General features: G+C 42.2%; 2 protein-coding genes across 3 annotated transcripts in view; both read left to right on the top strand.

Annotated features, from left to right (window-relative positions):
* Positions 1-221: 221 nt before the first annotated feature.
* RNF7 (ring finger protein 7) lies at positions 222-6770 on the top strand. 2 transcript variants are annotated; one of them, XM_032765658.2, is made up of 3 exons: positions 222-429; positions 4560-4607; positions 6137-6770. In XM_032765658.2, the coding sequence occupies exons 1-3, from the start codon at positions 259-261 to the stop codon at positions 6191-6193; spliced, it is 276 nt and encodes a 91-aa protein (XP_032621549.1). In that variant the 5' UTR covers positions 222-258; the 3' UTR covers positions 6194-6770. The 2 variants fall into 2 exon arrangements, with proteins under 2 accessions (XP_032621549.1, XP_032621548.1); XM_032765657.2 differs by having other exon boundaries at positions 225-436.
* Positions 6771-19386: 12616 nt separating this feature from the next.
* Positions 19387-20498, top strand: part of GRK7 (G protein-coupled receptor kinase 7) — a 28381-nt gene continuing 27269 nt past the window's right edge. Inside the window, exon 1 of the mRNA XM_032765654.2 lies at positions 19387-20226. Within this exon, the coding sequence (XP_032621545.1) occupies positions 19624-20226 (603 nt within the window). The 5' untranslated portion in view covers positions 19387-19623. The remainder of the gene's footprint in view (positions 20227-20498) is intronic.

The following is a 20498-nucleotide window of genomic DNA, read 5'->3' as shown; positions in this document are numbered from 1 at the left end:
CAGCGCAAGCTACAGGCAGCCGCCAGTAGGAGCCCTGCTTCCGTGGCCGAGAGGCGCCGCCTGCAGCTGGCCGCCCGCCACCTCTGCTCCCGGAGCGGTGGGGCCAGGGGGCGGGTCCCGCGGGCCTCCCCTTTGCCCCCGCCCTGCTGGCTGGGCCGGGCGGGTGCCGTCGCTCCCGACACCGGGTGGCGCTGCAGCCCCGCTCTCCCGGCTCGGAGGCCCCAGAGCGATTCCTCCGCAGCGTCTCCGCCCCCCGCCATGGCCGACGTGGAGGACGGAGACGAGCCGGGCGCCCCCCACGCTCACCCGGGCTCCTCGGGCGCCAAGGCGGGCGCTGCCGACAAGATGTTCTCGCTGAAGAAGTGGAACGCGGTGGCCATGTGGAGCTGGGACGTGGAGTGCGACACCTGCGCCATCTGCCGGGTCCAGGTCATGGGTAAGCGCTGGCGGGCCCCGGCCTCCCCCCCGCCCTGGGCGGAGCCCCGCACCCCCTCACTGCCCCTCCCCCTGCTGCGGCCGGGCCTCACATTCTGGGGGAGGGGCCTATATCTGCTCTCTGCCCCCCGCGGGGAGAGCCCCACATGCTGGGGGGAGGGGCCTGTAGCTCCTCGCTCCCCCCGCGGGCAGAGCTGGGGTCCCTGTATGTCCTCACTGCCGCCTCCCGCGTCCAGAGGTCTCCCCCCCATCCTGGGGGCCTGAATCTCCTCGGTGCCTGCCTCCCTCCCCAGGTAAACCCGGGGTTTCTGATGGAGCTGGTACGTACTGGGTTCCTTCTTTCCCACACTGACCTGTTTGCTGAGATGATACCAAGGCCATTTATGTAGTGCCTAATGCTCTACCTCTGTGTTTGTCCCACGTCCTAGCAGTAATTGCGCAAAGGATCCTGTGCTGGTACCAATGGGTGATGTAGCTTTATGTGTGTTTGTACCGGAAATAAATAATCAGCGGCTTCACCTAAGCAGTCAGCTTTACCTTGAAATACTCCTACAGTTCTTTATTTCCTTGAAATAAACTGCAGTTGGTTGACCTACCCCAGCAGCTCTCATGTATTGAGGGGACACTGAATAAACCAGGCTCTGTAGGCTACCATGTGGTGGCTGACCATGGCTTATGGTGCCATTGATATGGTGGTGGGTCCGAACAGATGATCCTCCTTAACTAGCTAAACAGAAACTTAATGGCTTAAATTGGATCACTTACTGGAGTCCTTCATCTCTGTGCAACTATTACACCATGCTGAAAACTTGTCTGTGGTCTGCTCTTCTCGCTGCATTTCACCAGGAAATGGTTGCTCTTCAGGGGTGATGTCTAGTGCATTCTTTGTGTTATCTGTTAATTTTGTCTTGCAAACCACTCTTGCATAAATGAAAGGTTGCATTATTGCATTAGCTAAAGTTTATTATCGCTGTATTTGTACAAATCTCCCCAGCTGATTACAAATATTAACACTTATCCAAAAGAAGGTTCTTATACCCATTTGTCAGATGTTACTGGAGTATCTCCTTCCCAGTAATATTGCTGCAGCTGTACTTTGGCTGAAAACAATGTTTAAAAGTAGCTTAAATTGTACAGATTAAGACATTGATAGCATAGCAATTACATATAATTATGATGACCTAAATACATTAAAAAGTGTGAATTTTTATTGCTGTTGAGATTGGATAGCTCAGGGAGTTAATTGGAGACACACAGAGCCTTTTCATCTCTAGGTCACGGTACAAATGCAGCTTGCGTAAGAAGTAATCCAAGTTACCATTTTATGTCTAATCAGTGTTGTGCATGATACAAATATAGTTTCTGTCCAGTTCCCAGTAGGTGAGTATTCAAATTACAAAAGCCGCTGCAGTTGGCGCACATTGGCAGCTTCAGTAGAATGGCCAAGGACAGAATGAATAGGGAAACTGAAGTGTCTTTTGTGTTGTAGAGACAGAATCACCAGAAAATAAAGAAGATATTTAACCCTTTTATATAGTGCTTTTCATCTATGAATTTCAAAGTGTTTTACAAAAATGGATAAGAAACTCCTTTAATGGGAAACTGAGGTTAAGTGACTTGCCCAAAATCATTCTTCCAGTGTTGTTCTGGGGAGCGAAAGATTGAGAATCCAATCTGAGTGCCCATCATGGCAATATCGGACATAACTAGGCCCGCTATTTCTCATATTTCTGTTTGTGTCTAGAACAGTCTTTTGAGCTGGGAGAATTTATGAGCATGCTAGAGGAAAAAAGACTATAGTGCAGAATGAAGTAGTGAAAAATACCTTCAGTGTCTTATTTAGCTTGACTTTATACAAGAAGTTTTAGCATGCTTTGAAGACAGTTCACACTTGGTCTTGGGCTGGTAGACAAAGCTCACATCAGGACTGAGAAATTATCTGCAATAGAATAACATTTTCTTAAAAATACAGTTTTTAGTTATATCCAATAATGGATTTTACTGAACCTGATTTATAAGGAAGTAGAAATAGCACAAAAGCACTGTGGAGAATAGATCTGAGTTTATACCTCTACTCATGCCAATTATGTTAAATCACAGAATTAAAGGGAAAAAAGGCTTAGATTAAAAGAAATTAAAATTCCTCTTATATTTATACCAAAAGAATAAATATTTTCTGTGGAGCTAAATATGGAACTCTGATTGCCTTTATATTTTAATTTAAAAAAATAATAGGATTATTAGTGAATTTGATATTTCTGAAGGTAATTGACTGACGACCCAGATGCTGGCAACAGGGATTGAAGTGTTTGAAGGGTGCCCTATGTGTTATCTCTTATACACTATTGAGATGTCTATTCCTGTCTCTGCCCCTCCAAATATGCCAAGACTTCATTGCTCATTTGTCAAATTTTCCAACAAGCACCTTCTCCCGTGGTGTTCCTTATGCATGGAATAGCTCCTTGTAAAAATCTGTAAAGCCACAACATTGTCCTTCTTCAGATCCCTCTTTAAAACACTCCTCTACTATGACACCTTCCAAAAATGTAATAGTGGCCACTAATGGTCATGATGTTTACAGTCATCTCACCTGTTACTGTAGAGGTGTGCAAACTATAGGCCAGGGGCTGCATCCGGCCCTTCAGACGTTTTAATCCAGACCTCGAGCTCCAGCCGAGAAGCTCCACTCTGCACATGCGGGGGCTCCATGCAGCTCCCAGAAGCAGCGGCACATCCCTCCTCCGCCTCATATGCATAGGGGCACGCGGGGGCTCCACACAGTACCCCCACAGCTCCCATTGGCTGGCAACCATGGCAGCGAGCAGAGCCGCCTGGCTGCGACTCTGCATAGGTGCCGGAGGAAGGACATGCTGCTGCTTCTGGAAGCTGCCTGAGGCACGCGCCGCCCAGAGCCTGCACCCCCTGTCCCCGCCTGCCCCTCAACCCCCAGCCCTGATCCCTTTCCCGCCCTCCAAACCCCTCCGTCCCAGCCCTCTTACACCTCCAAACCCTCAGCCCCACTGCAGAGCCCGCACCCCAGCTGAAGCCCTCACCCCCTCTGGCACCCCAACCCCCAATTTCGTGAGCATTCATGGCTCGCCATACAATTTCCGTACCCAGATGTGGCCCTGTGTTATTGTGTCTTTCCCGTGCCTGTTTGTTGTATTTCCTGTCTTTGGCAGGAAATAATAAAAGAATAAATAAATGAGAAACTCCTGATTGTCTACTAAAGGAAGAGCTGCTCTCCTCTGCCTCATTTGCGGAAATGTTGCTGCCTCAGCATTCCCATTCTCTTTGCTGTTTGATGACTTGATTAGGTGAGGAATCTGAAGTGGGAGCAGCAGTAAGCGCTTACATAGTGTGGAGCAGCCGCTGATGTGCTACTCCAACCAGGAGTCCCATATCCTTATTCCTTTCTGTCCCCTACAAGATTAGACACCATATTAAAAATATGTATTGTATGTCCCCGTCGGTCTCTGTACTTAGATTGCACAACTAATAAATGATCTAAAAGTATGGTGTGGTCTCTTCACTTACAGTGCATGACTAATAAATGATCTAAAACTATAGGGTGTGGGTGTGTGTTTTATATTCTGGTGAAGTTTCAGTTACACATCAAGTAAAATTGCAGTGTGTAAAAGGTGGCGTAGGGCAGGGTTTGATGAGAGGCTGAAAAACAGTAGAATTGTCAGCATCTCCTTTTAAGGAAATCATTCACATCTGAAAAACAAATTCCTGAAGTTGCGGGTTGCATGTGAGTGCTCTTATTTAATTTTTAATCTGCTTGAGTGGATTTGGCAGAAGTCTCCCAATGGTCACATATACAAAAAGGAGATTTTTTTTTTTGCAGCAGAGCTCATGAAAATGTCCAAAGAAAATGGAGGGTGTGAAGAGCTTGTCTTACAGTTTCCAGTTCTTTTTACCTCCTGAAAAGATATATTTTTCTTTTGGTATGCATAGTGCTTGTATTTTAATTTCCTTTTTATCTAATAAATACAGTTGATGGCAGAATTTGAGCTTTTACCATTATTAATATGTTCCACGGTTTATATTTTCATTAGAAAAGCCAGTTTAAGAATTGCATTCTGAGCATCAGATTGAGTTTTGTTCATGTTTACTTTTAGATGCCTGTCTTAGATGTCAAGCTGAAAACAAACAAGAAGATTGTGTTGGTATGTAGTGATTTCATTGTCATGTTTTTCAGCAAAGGCTTTTTCTCAGTGGGATGCTTTTTTAAGTTTGAAGATAATACTAATTTTATTAATGCGCAAAAATTAACCGTACAGCAATACTAATGTAAAAAAACACACTGTCATAGAAAAGTGCTTGACCGAGCAAATCTGCAACTAGTCATTTGTATATGTGCTTGTGACTGGGAAGAACTAGTTATATAATTCAGGACAGACAACTGTAGACTTTTGAGTTAAATAGGAAATACCTACTATCACTTCCTTTGAGATAGATACTAGAAGATATAACAGAAGAACTTCACTAAAACATGCAAGTGTGGATAAAATTTTGTCTAGGTTATGAAGCCATGGAATATATTTGATTGTCTTTTCCTCATCCAAGGTTTTTGAGGTTTCAAAGATCTTATTTGTTGTTGTTTTGTTAATCTGCTTTTCAACTAGAAAAGTGTAGCCCTAAGCAGTATATTAGATTTTTTATGTGATATGTAGACATTCAAGCATTTATTTAACTTGGAAGTATTACTTTGTTAATTGAACTTGTAAAATCAATAATGGACATTTCCATCTCTTTGCTGTTTACTTTATAAAACACATAATCTCAGTTAATTGAATGGTATTATTTTAGTTGATCATCTTATTGTCTATAAAAGAAATTACCACTTCCACATTCCATGGTTGTCCTGTTAGGTCTCCCATTTGAAGACAGATATAAAAGAGAAAAAATACAAAACTTGCAACAGTCCTGTGGATAGCGCCGTTGTCTACAATCACTGCTAAAAAAAAAAAAAAAAAACTAGTACAATGCAGAATTAGTCCAGTTTGGTATATTTAAATAATTATGGGCTTTGAACAACCTCTGATGTAGCTAAGAGCCCATTTTAAATGCTTGTGTACTAGTATCCTATATTATTTTATTTATCATGTATCTCAACTTTGAACTTTAAAAATTCAAATAAAATGTTAATTAGAATTTGTTCATATGCCCTTAAACCTTTGGCACATGATGGAAAGTCAATACTGAAACAATACACTAACTATACCTAATTAAGGAACCAGTAAAAAATAAGATCAAATTTAGCCAGGCTGTGGAAGTTTCCAAACCACTCACAGGCTTCCCTCGTCCCTCAGTAATATTTATAGTATTATGCACTGTTGATATAGTGCACAGCACCGTGCTAAGCATTCTACAGTTGTGTAAGAATATGAAAGTATGTGTATATGTCTCTTGAATTAGAAATAAATTGGTAGACATGTTTTAAGTGGCTAACGTGTGAGACATAACCCTGTGGAACACCATATTCTATTTATAGAAAATACTGTCAAACCAGTAACACTAATCTAGTCTAAATCAATAAATCATTATAATGTATTATTGCCCCAAATATCATATAACCTTCTATTTGCTGTAAAAATCTGAGTTAGGTTGTTAGTACTCTTTATTGTGAGTGTAGTTTGTACGTCTATATTGAACAGTGTAACTGGAACATATCAAGTATTTTCTTTTCTTTCAGTTGTCTGGGGAGAATGTAATCATTCCTTCCACAATTGCTGCATGTCCCTATGGGTGAAACAGAACAATCGCTGTCCCCTCTGTCAACAGGACTGGGTGGTCCAGAGAATAGGCAAATGAAAACATGGGCAGTTTTTCTGTTGAACTTGTTTCAAGCAATATATGTCTGATGCCATATATCCATATGAAAGGGAGGAACACTCGTGATTCATTCAATTTATATCTATGTTAAAAGAATACTATGGTTTTATTGTGCTTGAACATGCTCTAATGTGTTGGTGTGCCATTTTCTCTGATCTTATTTCAACATCCTTCCACAGCTAAGGACCATAGGCACTCTACCTTAGAGTCTGTCTCTCTGTCAGTGTTCTGGTGTAAATTGTATCAACTGCTTAGAAATGCTATGGTGCCGAAAATATACAATTACAATCGATCTTATGTTTTTGGTAAGGAAATGTAAGAAACTAGTCCATTCAAAAAGAAGGCCTTGTTTATGCCTGATATGCTGATATGCTGTATAATTTATTGAAAAAAGAAATTCTTGCCATTCAAATAATACTGCATCCATACCAAACCACCATAAATAATTTTGCCTGATAGTGATTTTTTGACTAAAATAAATAGTGTGTGAAACATTCTTGTTTTTGTTTGTTCCCTCTCTCCCTTCCTCTTCTCTTCTCCCCTCCCCCCCCGCACCTCTCCCAGTCCCCAGTATGGTCGAAACCTCTTATTTAGGTTTTAGTACAGGCTTATTTTTGTGATGGCTTAAGAAATCTGACCCTATAGTTCATTGGATATTAATAGCCTTTTCTTTTATAATGATATATACGTGGTTTCTCCAACATACAATTTTAAACTTTTACTGTGTTAGGATTTTTATTGTAATTTCTAGGAAAAGCAATAGGGGATGTCTTTAATCCGGCATTGGGCCATTTTAGTAACCATATTTGAAATTAATTAGCTGGCAATGTGAAAATATTGGTTCGGAACTAGCTGATCATGGATGTATTTTAGATAAATTGAGAACCATCTATTAATTGTTTCAAAAATATTATTGACAAAATAGATGTTATAAAGAAAGCATATGCTAATTAAATGTAGCAAGAATCTAATGCAGCACATTGTAGGTCTATTTGGGAATACGTTTTGTATCCATTTGTCTATTTGAATGCCCTCATATAGGTGGTGGCCTACCTTTTTGATTGCATCATGCTGATGTCTGTTAGCAAGCCTGCCTATATGTCTTGATCACTCACTTCACTGTGTGCTAATGCCACCTGCTGGGAAAAAGGTGAACTCACTGAAAGTTGAACATCTTGATTGGCTGGAATCTACTAGAATGAACATTTATATACCAGGCCATAAATGTACATGGCAATTTACAAAGCACATTACAGAAGTTAAGATGCAGTCCTTGCCTGGAAGAGTTTGCAAACTATACCGACTAGACCAGGGGTAGGCAACCTGTGGCACTTGTGCCAAAGGCAGCATGCAAGCTAATTTTCAGTGGCACTCACACTGCCCCCGTCCTGGCCACCGGTCCGGGAGGCTCTGCATTTAAATTTAATTTTAAAAGAAGCTTCTTAAACATTTTAAAAACCTTATTTACTTTACATACAATAATAGTTTGATTATATATTATAGTCTTCTAGAAAGAGACCTTCTAAAAACGTTAACATGTATTTCTGGCACACGAAACCTTAAATTAGAGTGAATAAATGAAGACACTGGACACCACTTCTGAAAGGTTGCCAACCGCTGGACTAGACAAACATACAGAAATTAACTCAGGCAGGAGAGCAGGGTTCGTGATCATTAAATCTCCTCCCCCAACACAAAGAGAGAAGGTGCACAACTTCTTCCTTACTGAATAAAAGTTTCACAGCGATTAACCCCCATTCTAATACCTCTCCCACCCTCAACAAAGAAAATAACCCACTTTAAATGCTTATGTAGCCGCCCACTCTTCCCCCTCAACAAAAATCCCCTTCATAGTCGCCCCCCATATACGCACACAAATTCCCAGTCAATCCTTGATGATAAATTCTTTGCACTTGTAGTGCTTTTTCATTTTCAAAGCCATTTACAAACAGCTAAGGACAGACTCAGCAAAATGCAGGGCCAGGGAAAATGAAAGTGCTCAGTTTTTCATGTGATTAGTTCCTAGTTGAGGAGTTCTTTTTCCAAAGTGAAGAACTTGAGACCCAGCCTATTCTTAAAATTTAGATGAACAGAACTACAGTGGTCAGGAATATGAAAAATCCACACCTCGGGCATCCTACCTATCCTGACCTAACCCCCCAAGGCAGACACAGCTAGGTGGATAGAAGCATGCATCCGTCACCCTAGCTGCCATAAGGTGGGGACAGGGTGTTCCTACAGCAGTGGGAAAAAACCCTTCCCTCATTGCAAGCTGAATCTACACTACTGGGTAATGCTAGCGTAACTATGGCACTGTATCCCTGCTGCTAGAGTCCCTGTAGCATAGACGTGGTCTTAATCTCCTGCATTAGTTATGGCCCACCCTGTAAGGCACCACATTATTGCTTTAATCTTTTTAAAAGAAACTGCAAAGGTAAGTTCTAACTTTCATGTCAGAGATTTATGGAGCTGTGCAATGATTTGCTGTGCAGCGCACACTCCAATCAAACCTCTTTTCCAAACTTGCTTTCTCTCAAAAAGGGGGAAAAAAATGAATCATTAAACACAAAAACCACCAACTATCAGCCAGAACTAGATGGTTTCACTTTTAGAGCCACATGCTGAAGTGGGTCAATGCAACATTTCTCCTGGCCTTGTCTCTTCTTTATAGCTAAGCACCTCAGGCACTTGGGAACTTAACTAGAACAACTGGCAAAGGTCTTGCTTTTGTGACTGTGGGGCTTGGTGGAAAGGCAAATCCTATTGTCCCAAAGTCAGAGTGTAACTTTGTAATTATTCTTTTTGACGGAGGAGTGGGTCTTTGCTGCTGTCTTAGCTGTATGCCTGCGTTTGGGAAAATTTTTAGAACACAGTTTTCTGTACATTTTCTTCACTGGAAAACTGGTCTTTTCCCCACTCTAGTGAGTGTCTGTAGAAAAGAGTAAAAGGAAATAGGATTACCGATTAATTAAAATTGATCTTCAGCTAGCAGCAGTTGTGCAACATGCAGAAAAAGAATGACAGTGGCCAACAGGAGGGAGGAGAGGAAAATGGACAGAGCAAATAATACCACACAATGGCATCTCTGTGTAGGTAAGGGAATTTCCACTGGGTTCTCATTAACGTTATGGCTGGGAGGGCTTGTTAATGTACAGTAACTCCTCACTTAATATTGTAGTTATGTTCCTGAAAAATGCGACCTTAAACGAAACGATGTTAAGCGAATCCAATTTCCCCATAAGAATTAATGTAAATGGGCGAGGGGTCAGGCTCCAGGGGAATTTTTTTCACCATACAAAAGACTATATATATATATACATGTATGTATGTATATAAAATATAATATGCAGTATATGTTTTAAACAAACAATTTAATACTGTACACAGCACTGATGATTGTGAAGCCTGGTTGAGGTGGTGAAGTCAGAGGGTGGGATATTTCCCAGGGAATGTCTTACTGCTAAATGATGAATTAGCTGAGCCCTCAAGGGTTAACATGTTAATGTAGCCTCACACTCTACAAGGCAGTGCAAATGGAGGGAGGGGAGACAGCATGGCAGACAGAGACACACCCTGTGTGTGTGCGTGTGAGAGAGAGATGCACATTTCTCCTTTAAGTACGCTGAACCCACTCTAAGTACATTGCCTTTTTAAGTATATCCTCAAGTTGAGACAGCAGCTGCTGAAAGCAAGCTCCCTCTGTCCTGAGCCCTGTCATGTGTCTCCTCCCTCCCCCCCCCCGCTCTATGGAGAGGCGGTAAGTGGGAGGCAAGAGCAGGGGGGAGTGGGACACCCTGACAGCCCCCTTATTCTCCTTCCTCCCCCCCCCCCCACTCCGCACAGCAAGCGGGAGGCTCCTGGGAGCAGCACATGGTTGTGGAGGGAGGGACAGCTGAACTGTCGGCAATTGATAGCCTGCTGGATGGCTGCCGCACAGGGACCATAGGGGAGCAGAAAGCTGAGTGGGGCTGCCGGTCCACTCTGGTTCCAAGCCCCCACCAGCTAGCTCCAACGGGCTGCTCTTTCTGCAAGCAGTGGACAAAGCAGGTGTCTGCCAAACAATGTTGTAAGGGAGCATTGCACAATTTTAAATGAGCATGTTCCCTATTTTCAGGGCTGGCTCCAGGCCACAGCGCGCCAAGCGCGTGCTTGGGGCAGCATGCCATGGGGGGTGCTCTGCCGCTTGCCGGGAGGGTGGCAGGCGGCTCCGGTGGACCTCCCACAGGCGTCCCTGCAGAGGGTCCGCTGGTCCTGCGACTCCGGTGGAGTATCCGCAGGCACACTTAATAATGTTCTGTTGGTCAAGAAGTCAAAAGTTAGAAAATAGCAGAATTAATGGTGCTTATGTAACATTAATTTGGCCCCCTTGTGCATATGTATTATGATACATTCTTTAATAACATGATTGCATACTATTTTTTCCCACACAACCCATGCCTCATTCAGGTCACAAGATGCTTATTAGGACTTCATGAGCAACTGTTCAAAATTTGGGTTTCTGCTCATTGTTCAATGTATGCCCCTAGATCTTATTTATTATACACTATTCAAACCCTGCTCTTGAAGATAGAAACGCCCGTGAGGAAATTAATAATTCTGTGGTGCTCATCACTATTGTATCTGAGTGTTTGTTTATTTTCCCAATTCCCGATTCATATTTTACATGCATGAAGATTCAGGTCAAAAGTATCTGTAATTTTGAGTACCCAAATGGAGACACCAGTGACCTGATTTTTCAGAGTATTTATTGTGCTCCTGTAACGATCAGTTGCAGCTGTGACTATTCAGCACTTCTACAAATCAATCTTCAGGTGCTTCGGTTGGATACTCAGAAAATGAAGAACCCAATAATAACCACCTGTGAAAAGTGTTTTGTTTAAGCAACTTGACTAGCCTCGCATAGCAATTTTGTGGCAGAGGCAGAAATAGGGATCCAATTCAAGAAGGCAACATTCAAATACCTTAACCATGAAACCATCCTTTCTCTCCCTTCAGTCTCCTGTCTCATTCATTATACACCATCCAACTTCTGCAACAAATTAAGCGGGGTTCCTAACATAACAGCCTCCTTCTCTACAAATCCTTGGTTCACCTTCAGGTCAGTCCATCCTCTCTACTGAATCAGGCAGGGGTCTTGTGGAAAAAGGAGTATGTGATCATGTAATTAAAGACTATGTCATAAGGCATATGCAGACTGTTGAATTAAAGCAACTTTAATGCTGGTGTTACAAACTTTTTCACGGCTTGACTTTGCAACCTTAATCAAGTTTTCAATGTAATTTGTGGGTTTTAGCAAACAAAAGCTTATGCCAAAATAAATTTGTTAGTCTCTAAGGTGCCACAAGGACGCCTCCTTGTTTTGCCGATACAGACTAAAATGGCTACCGCTCTGAAAAATTAACTTTAGTGTCTGGAATGTCCTAGGTTTTTAAAAAAGCAACCTGAAAAAACAGAAATGCCATCATGTGACATTATATTGACACACATGGTTGGAACCTTTAGATCCACCACACAGATCTCTGTCAACACTGGTTCTCCACTTGAGGTAACTCCCTTCTCTTCATGTGTCAGTATAATAATGCCTGCATCTGTAATTTTCACTATATGCATCTGAAGAAGTGTTGTTGTTTTTTTACCTACAAAAGGGTATGCCCAAATAAATCTGTTAGTCTTTAAGGTGCCATCGGACTCCTTGTTGTTTTTGTGGATACAGAGTAACACAGCTACCTCTGGACCAGCATTAGAAAGGGATGGGCATTTTATCAGTGGCTTTCATACATATTTGCTGACAGCAGAGGGATGGTGAAACTCCACGATCTTGGGTTCCATACTATTCCCTGGAAGAGTGCGATATAGTGGGCACAATTCCACCCCCCCACTTCCCCCCCAGCATGATTCCCACTCCCCGTCTCCCTGGTCTTATCCAGTTTTCTTCCCCATTATTCCCTGAATCCTTTTGGCTGAAATTTTCCAAAAATGAATTCAGCCTGAGTCAAACACTTGGCATTGAAAACTTCAGCCTAACTGGTTGAAGTTTGGCAACTGAAAACAAGGTAGGATGTGGCAGGCACCTTTAAGAACAGTAATGCGGTCAGCCCTACATGTAGTAATGTACTGAGCAGCCATTCAGTTGTCCTTATAGAATGTCACTTTTCACATATGCAACTATAAAATGTTACCTGAATAAGTTAAATGTCTAGAGGGCATTTCATAATCTTGAGGTGTATTGCCTTTCCATTTAGTGAATCTATTACAAATTCACTTTTTGTCTGTTATGGATAGACTATAAATGTAGGTCAATGCTAAATCCAGGCATTCTGACACTAGACAGAAGGTTCATAATTTTTGTGTAGCAAAAGTTGTCATTCAGTTAATATGGTATATCATAGAAGATTAGGGTTGGAAGGGACGTCAGAAGGTCATCTAGTCCAACCCCCTGCTCAAAGCAGGGCCAATCCCCAGACAGATTTTTACCCCAGTTCCTTAAGTGGCCCTCTCAAGGATTGAGCTCACAACCCTGGGTTTAATAGGCCAATGCTCAAACCACTGAGCTATCCCTGTTGTGTCCTCCCTATTTAGTGTTTAATGATTCTGTGGAGAATAGAGTAGATATGAAAAAGGAATTAAAATTTTCGCTTTCAGCTGCATAAGGTAACTTATTCAAAATGCTCAAGATTTTTCTATATAAGTATAGAAGATATTTATGAATATTTAAACACATTGAGTTATACTGCTGGTAATTTAGGAAGAAGAGAGAGAATTGTCCTTAGTTTCCTAGAGTTTCCTCCACAAACAAACAGACCCCTTCAGTAAAATGCAAATAACCCTACAATGTTAATATGTGGTACAGTGGGTAGCGTGTGTGTGTGTGTGTATATATATATATATATATATATATATATATATATATATATATATATATATATATATATGTATATATATAAATAGTATTTCAAACCCATTTTAATTCTGAAACATTCTTTGTGGCAACACTTTGAAGATAACAATGTATGCTAAAATTAGTTATGAGGAAACACTTTTCTATTAGAATTTCAAAGGTGCTCATGCATACTATTACTTGTGTGCTTTTTTTCCCAATCCTTTGAACAGATTATATGACATATAAATGTCAACATTTGAGTGGGAGGCAGGGAAGACAGTGTTCATAAATACACACATTCAATGTCTTTTTTTTTTAACTTTGAACTTACTAGTTTGAGTCCAATAATAAAATTAAGTCTATGTATCATTCAAATTAACATCAAAATATAAATTGACTTGGAGGCTGTTGTGAGTTCTACACAAAACACCTGTGCCTATATGGAGCCACATTGATTTCCCATGTCCAAAATTAAAGCCTACTTGCCAGAATGAAATATGCTGATGCCGCCAAGCTGTGCCCACTCCTGCTCAGTCTCCAAATACAAGTTTTATTAAAGCTAATGTTAAAATTATATAATACACAGGTTGAGAAAAGAGTGTTTGTACATCTGGGTATAGTGCTTAGATTATCCACAAATGCAAAGTTTGTTTTGAAAGTCATAAGGTACATATAGTGCATAATCAGCAGTAACCCAAATTTAGGTGAGTAAATTTAAGAATACAGTTTAGATATTAGCATCCAAGTATTCGGTTACATCAGTCATGAAAAGTTATACAGAGAGTTGGTTGTGGAAAGCACATATATCAGTGAGTGAAGATTGTCCCTCAGAAATTGAGAATTTAGGGTAGGTTGTTCATTTAGAAAATACAGTCTATGAAGGAAGTATTTCAGTTACTTTCCCCAATGCGCTTCTCGTCAGCACTCCAGCTCATCCCTCCTGGTATTGCCAATGTCTGGAGTTGTATCCTTGGCCATCTGATGGCGTCCGACACCATGAGTTGCCACATCAGTCAAGCATAGCATTGACCAATTCCGCATTCTCCCAACACTCAACTTGTTAGTTGGGTCCCATATGCCCAAGGCTCCGACGATCAGCACATGTCGGAACTTGGTAATCCTTAGCTCTCAAGGTTTCGGCCAGAGGGGTGTATTTCTCCACCTTTCGAGCTTGGGCATCATGGAAGGCCAGGGTCCTGTTGTCGAAGGGCACTGTGACATCCACCATGATGACCTTCTTCTGGTCCTTGGTGATGACGATGTCCGGTTGCAATTGGCTGTTGGTTCCAGGCATGGCGGAGTTCCTCCCCTCCCACCTCCCAAATTAATAAATGCTGTTCCCTACTTCAAACACAAATAAAATCAATTAATGCTACTCCTCAGCATACACACAAAATAAATAAATCAGTGTTGTATTCTGCAATGAATAAATTAATGCTGGACCACTTTTCTTCTCCTCCTACCAAAAAAAAAAATTCTTATTAATACTGGGCATAGATATCCCAGGTGCCTTACCAGTAGTAGAGCCCAGACCAACCTCCCCAGCAGTGACTGCAATAGTGCAGCTATGTCCCTGCAGTTTTAGGAAGACTGCACTGGTTACACTTGGTGCAAGTTTAGAAGGTTATCTCCACAATGAGGATAAGAGAAAGAAAGAAAGATTCCTACTCACCAGTAGCAAGTAGAGCACCATAAAAATATGGGTATTTCCTTGATCTGCTTCTGTCTTGGGACAGAAGCATCCTGCCATTAGGCTCTGGCTCAGGTACCTGGTGCAGAAATGACAGTATTTCCATTGGTGATTTAGAGAGAGATTACTGAAACCTATTATAGGGTCAACATATCCTGGGATTCTCCTTCGATCATTTAAACAAGTTGTGCTAAGGGGCTAAACATAGAGTAATTTCATAGCATTTGTCTTTAAGGGATAGCGTGGCTCAGGAGGAGTTGGTAATGTGGCCAATTTCAGTGTATCTTGGGCACTCTCCATTCTTTCAGAATGTTTTTTTAGGTTTATGTGCAAGCCACAGGGCCCTGATGCTAGAAGACATACTCTGTCTGGTCGGCTTTGGGCTGCAAAAACATTTGTATCCCAGCCAGGCAGGTGACAACCCATGATGGAGTTTTATTTTTATTATGTGAACGAGATCAATGGTTTAGGTCCATGTGGGCCTGATTTTCAAAACTGCATATGTGCCTAATTTGTACTTCCAAAATGCCACGATTCTATATGTAAATTGCATGGCAAAATAGCCAGTTTCCATATGCTGTTGTGATAATTGCATACCACTTTAGGCATGCAACTTCATGTATGCAGTTCTGAAAAACCCACCCTTAATATTTATATTACTGCCAACTAAACCAGTCAAATACACACTGAAGACAAATTAGTAGAACATCAACCTTTAGTGACAGGGATCACTAAAGGGGCTTCATAATCCATTCCCTTCTCTCCCCAACCTAGGTGTAAGGTAGTAGATATGAATAAGGTCTTTTCCAAAGTTAAGGAGGCAACGGCTCCATCTTCCTTAAAACTAGCTATATTTCTTCATAACATCTCTACGAGATTTTTCTGATCAAAAAAGTTCAGGTATTTTCAGTGACGAGCTCCCAAAATCCAAAGAACTGGTTCCCCACCGGGTCCTCAATGGCACTTCGGTGGGGGGGTGTCTTCACTCACTCAGGGTTTTCGGCGGCAGGTCCTTCACCCAGAGTGAGTGAAGACATTCCCCTGGCCGCTGAAGTGCCACCGAAGACCCGGTAGGGAACCACGCAGTGAGTACAGTACAAGCCCCACGTGCCTGTCCTCTCCCCCAATCCGACCCCAACCCACATCCTGCCCCCGACTGCCCCCCTCAGAACCCGCAAGTTTCTCCTCTCCCCCTCCCCCATTGGGGTAGCAGCAGCACCCCGAGGCTCCAGGGGCTATTTAAAGGGCCGGGGCTCCCCTGCTTCTACCGCCTCAGCCCTTTAAATAACTGCTGGAACCCTGGGGAAGTGGCGGGGCTTTGGCAGCTATTTAAAGGACCAGGGCAGCAGAGGCAGCTGGAGTCCCAGGCCTTTAAATAGCCCCTGGAGCCCCTCGCTATCCCAGGGCTCTGGGGGCTATTTAAAGGGACAGGGCTCCCCTGCTTCTACCACCCCGATCCTTTAAATAGCTGCCGGAGCCCTGGAGTAGTAGCAGGGCTCCGGCAGCTATTTAAAGGGCCAGGGCGGCAAAAGCAGTGGGAGCCCCAGACTTTTTAAATAGCCCCCAGAGCCCCGGAGCCCTACCCCAGAGCTCCAGCAGTGGGGCTCTGGTGGCAATTTAAAGGGCCTGGGGCTCCAGCCCTTACTGGGAGCCCCAGACCCTTTAAATTGCCCCCTGGGGAAGCCGGACCACCCCTTTAGCAACCGATTCTACACAGGCTTCTAAATTTAACAACCGGTTCTTGCAAACCAGTGTGAACCGGTTCCAGCTCACCACTGGGTACTTTTGTTAGGAGATATACTTTTTGGTCTTAATAGACACATGCTAATTTCCTTCTTCATTTTATCCATCTTTCATTTTAAACTGTGTCTTTTTGTTGTTCAGTGTTTACAGGATTAAGGAAGTCAATCTGCTTTCCTACAATAACCCTTACATTCACATTTATTCCTGTCTTTTGTGAAACATCATCTGCATATGTCTACATTCATTATTGCTATTAGGGTCAAATGGATCCTCTTCCAGACAGGTATCAATGCCTTCTTATTTGTAGTGAGAAGTCCTTGATGCAGCAAAGATGCCTCTTCTGGATGTTCATTTAATAGAGGAAATCCTTAAGATGGCCAATTGATCTTACATTTCTGCTTTTTATGTACTTTCTATGACTTAAGCCATTTTCATAATCGTTAAAGCAGCTTTTAAGTTGTCACTGGAGACAGAACTTCCATATCTTGACTTAAAATAATGGGTGTACTTTACACACAGTCAAACTTGTTAGGAAAAATAGGAGATTTTTTGGTTCTGTTTTTAAATTAAAGACAGGAAAGATACTGTATACAAACCTAAATATATGCCTTTATATGTAATTGTTGTCTAGCTCCTGCCATATGGGAGATGGATGATTTTTATGCTTAATATTCTAGATGGAGTATTTTTCCAGTCACTTTATGTGCTAGAGTTATGTAGTCAGTAAGTTTGTACTTGTACAGTATTAGAAGGCTGGAGTGAGTTTCCACATTAAACACTTTTACGGGGTGGGCACATGACGATAACTATTGGCCACTGGACTATGATGGAGGAATTATAATGTACTGCTTGTGGGGTTTTATATTGTTGGGTGTTTTTTGTTGCTTTGCTGAGCAATTAAAGGAAGAGGGGAAACACAGGATATAAAACTTCTAAGAAACCTCTGATTTTCCTTCAAATTTGAGGAAAATCAAACTTGCTTTTGACAAGATTCTGAGAGGAATCCGTAAGTGGCATCACATCCCATTAGCCATTCTGAAACATTCTTCCAAACAGTCCTTATTTCTGAAGAAAATATCAGACAAACACCTGTAATTTCAAGGTTTAAACTTGTTTTTAACAATATGAGTAAAAACAAGATTTTCAGGTGAAAGCTTCTTTTGGCTTAGGGGGATGTTTGAACTCTTCCTGGACTATTTTTCATCGTTCAACTACTTTATAAATTACATTAGTAGCAAATGAGAATGAACTTTATCTATACAGTTGATTTATAAATAGCAAGTGAACATTTAAGCAGTTTCCTTTACGAGATGTAAGATACAGGAAGCAATTTGCTCTGTATTGCCTTTCAGCAAAGTGCAGGTAAGATTAATGTGCGCTTACTGTTCTTAAAATCATGTTGTACCATTAAATAACATAATATATAAAATATCTGAGAATGGCAAACCAATTCACAATAAGAATATACAATGCCTTTAGAGATGATAGTTACAAAATTTCTTCTATTGTCAATTTCTGTCCATTTTCATTAAAATTGCTGTTTTCAGATAAGTAGTATGTATAGAACAGTGAAGGCAACAAGGACTACCGACATCTCTCTTTTGTTGAAGAGGAATAGTTTCACTGTTGCTAGAAACTTAGTTTTTAATACTTTAATCTTTACCTTAAATAACAATGCATAAATAGCTAATAGAATTGTGATCAAAAAGATCAAAGAATGTACAGGCAATAACATTTTTTATATTCCGTTTTTAAATAGTCAATGGGCAACAGAATATTTTTTCACAAGTGATATTCCCTATCAGCTAAATTCATAGTATATTTCCAGTCCCTTGAATTACCAAGAGCTAAAGTAAGTAGATGTTCTCTTGTCCTAAGTGACATTTTCAGGATTCAAAAAGTTTGGACAGTAGTTTGCAGTGTAGGATAGAGGTTTGTTTGTTTGTTTTGGGGCTGGGGTAAGGGGGATATTTTTAGGAGTGTAATGGAGAATCACTTGTCTCTTAAACAAGTTCAGATTGTTTCCACTTCGCTATGTGTAAGGGAGACTAGGATTCAGTGGTGTTCTGTTTGTACACACGGATCATTATTTTTAGAATAGCAGCGGTTCTTAGCCTGTTCTTCATCTAATCCAATTTCTGTTCTTTTAGAAGGAGCAGCATATGACAGCAATGAACTTTGTGCACTGTATATGTGCAGCTTACAAGCATTTTGTTGTGTGTGTTGAAGGATGTGATGGTGCTCAACGATCAGAACTGAGTGATTATTAAGCAACTCCAAACACCCCCTGTGTTTCTTCTGCTGTTACTCTCTTCTGACTTATGTTTCAGAGACGGCTTTGACTTTTGAGTGGCTTTTACATCTTGTAACAGCTTTTATTTTATTTTATTTTTTTTTATTTTATATATGTTTTAATGTAATTTCCAGTACCCCAAAGCTCAGGGTGCAATGGGAAGAAGTCAGGGAGATTTTGTGTAACCTCCAGGGTCAGGGTGCCATGAACAGTGGATTTGTGTGGGATTTTGACCCCACCCCAAAGGGCAAAGTGCCATGGAGTATGTGTGTGTATCTGTCTGTCCAAGGCACACTTGCAGAGGGTAAGAAGCCAGTAGACAGTGGGTGGGTGTGGAATTCTGGCACACTCCAATGGCCATGGACAGTGGGTGGGGTGGGAATCCTGGCACATATAAGGGGCAGGAAAGAGTCCGTGCTGAGGGTCACCAGCCAAGCTGTACCTATTCAGTGACAGCAGTGGGAAGGTTTTCCTGGGATGTCATCCCGCTGGCTATAGATAGCAACCCCAAAGCTCCTTAGAGAGAAACCTCTTACCAGTCACTTTCCACAAATGGTACATACACCTAAAGGTACTTAGTGAAAATCCTTGAGAAGTATTTAATGCTAAAGCAGCTAGTCTCCTCAGTGTCTCTCTGAAGCCCACACAAACACACGCAGGCTCGGAGAGGTGCAAGACAGCCCCAGGACCAGTGAGTGACTTTGCCACAACCAGGCTTTGCCACCCCAAGAGCTCACCAAGATGTGTGACATGGGGGGCCTGGACAACCTGATTGCCAACACAGCATACCTGCAGGCCAGGAAGAGCACAGAAGGGGACACCAGGGAGATGCAGAGGAGGCGCAAGAGCCTCTCGCTGCCCAAGCCTGAGCAGTGCACAGAGGTCAGGCAGGCCCTCTCGGCTGAGTATGAGAGCATCTGCGAGCAGCAGCCCATTGGCAAAAGGTTCTTTAAGGATTTCTTAGAGACCGTGCCTGAATACCTGGTGGCCAGGGACTTCCTGGATGAGGTGTCCAACTGGGAGCTGGCAGAGGACAATGCCAAGAGTAGCATCATGCAGAGCTTGGTCACCAACTTCCTGAAGTCCAGCTCCAAGGGCTACCTAGCCTTCATGAGCTCAGACCTGGCCAGCAAGTGCCAGGCTGCCACTGAGAAGGACTATGAGAGTATCTTGCAGCTGGCCAAGGAGGAGACCAAGGCTTTCCTCCAGGAGAAACCCTTCCAGGACTTCCTGAGAACCCCCTTCTATGACAAGTTCCTGCAGTGGAAAGTCTTTGAGAGGCAGCCAGTGAATGAGAAGTACTTCTACGAGTTTCGGGTGCTGGGCAAAGGTGGCTTTGGAGAGGTAGGGCAACTACCATCAATCCCTTCCCTGATCTAATGGGTGGGTATGGGCAATGCAGAGAAGAGCCTACAATAGACTAGGCAGACATCAAAAACCTTGAAAAACTAACTTCCTCCTTGGGCAAACCAGTGTGATGTAACCCCTTCTCCACTTTATTGCCCCAAAGCATCCACATGCTGGTCAGTAAAGGGAACTTCTGAGAACTCCATAGGATCCTCAAGAGCTTTGGACTAGGATAAGACAGCCCCCCCTCCCCGCAAGCAGAATAGACC

Source organism: Chelonoidis abingdonii, chromosome 8 (genome assembly GCF_003597395.2).
Source record: "Chelonoidis abingdonii isolate Lonesome George chromosome 8, CheloAbing_2.0, whole genome shotgun sequence".
NCBI classification, from domain to species: Eukaryota; Metazoa; Chordata; order Testudines; family Testudinidae; genus Chelonoidis; species Chelonoidis abingdonii.
The sequence above is the reverse complement of the archived record's forward strand: the minus strand, read 5'-3'. Positions and strand labels throughout refer to the sequence as shown.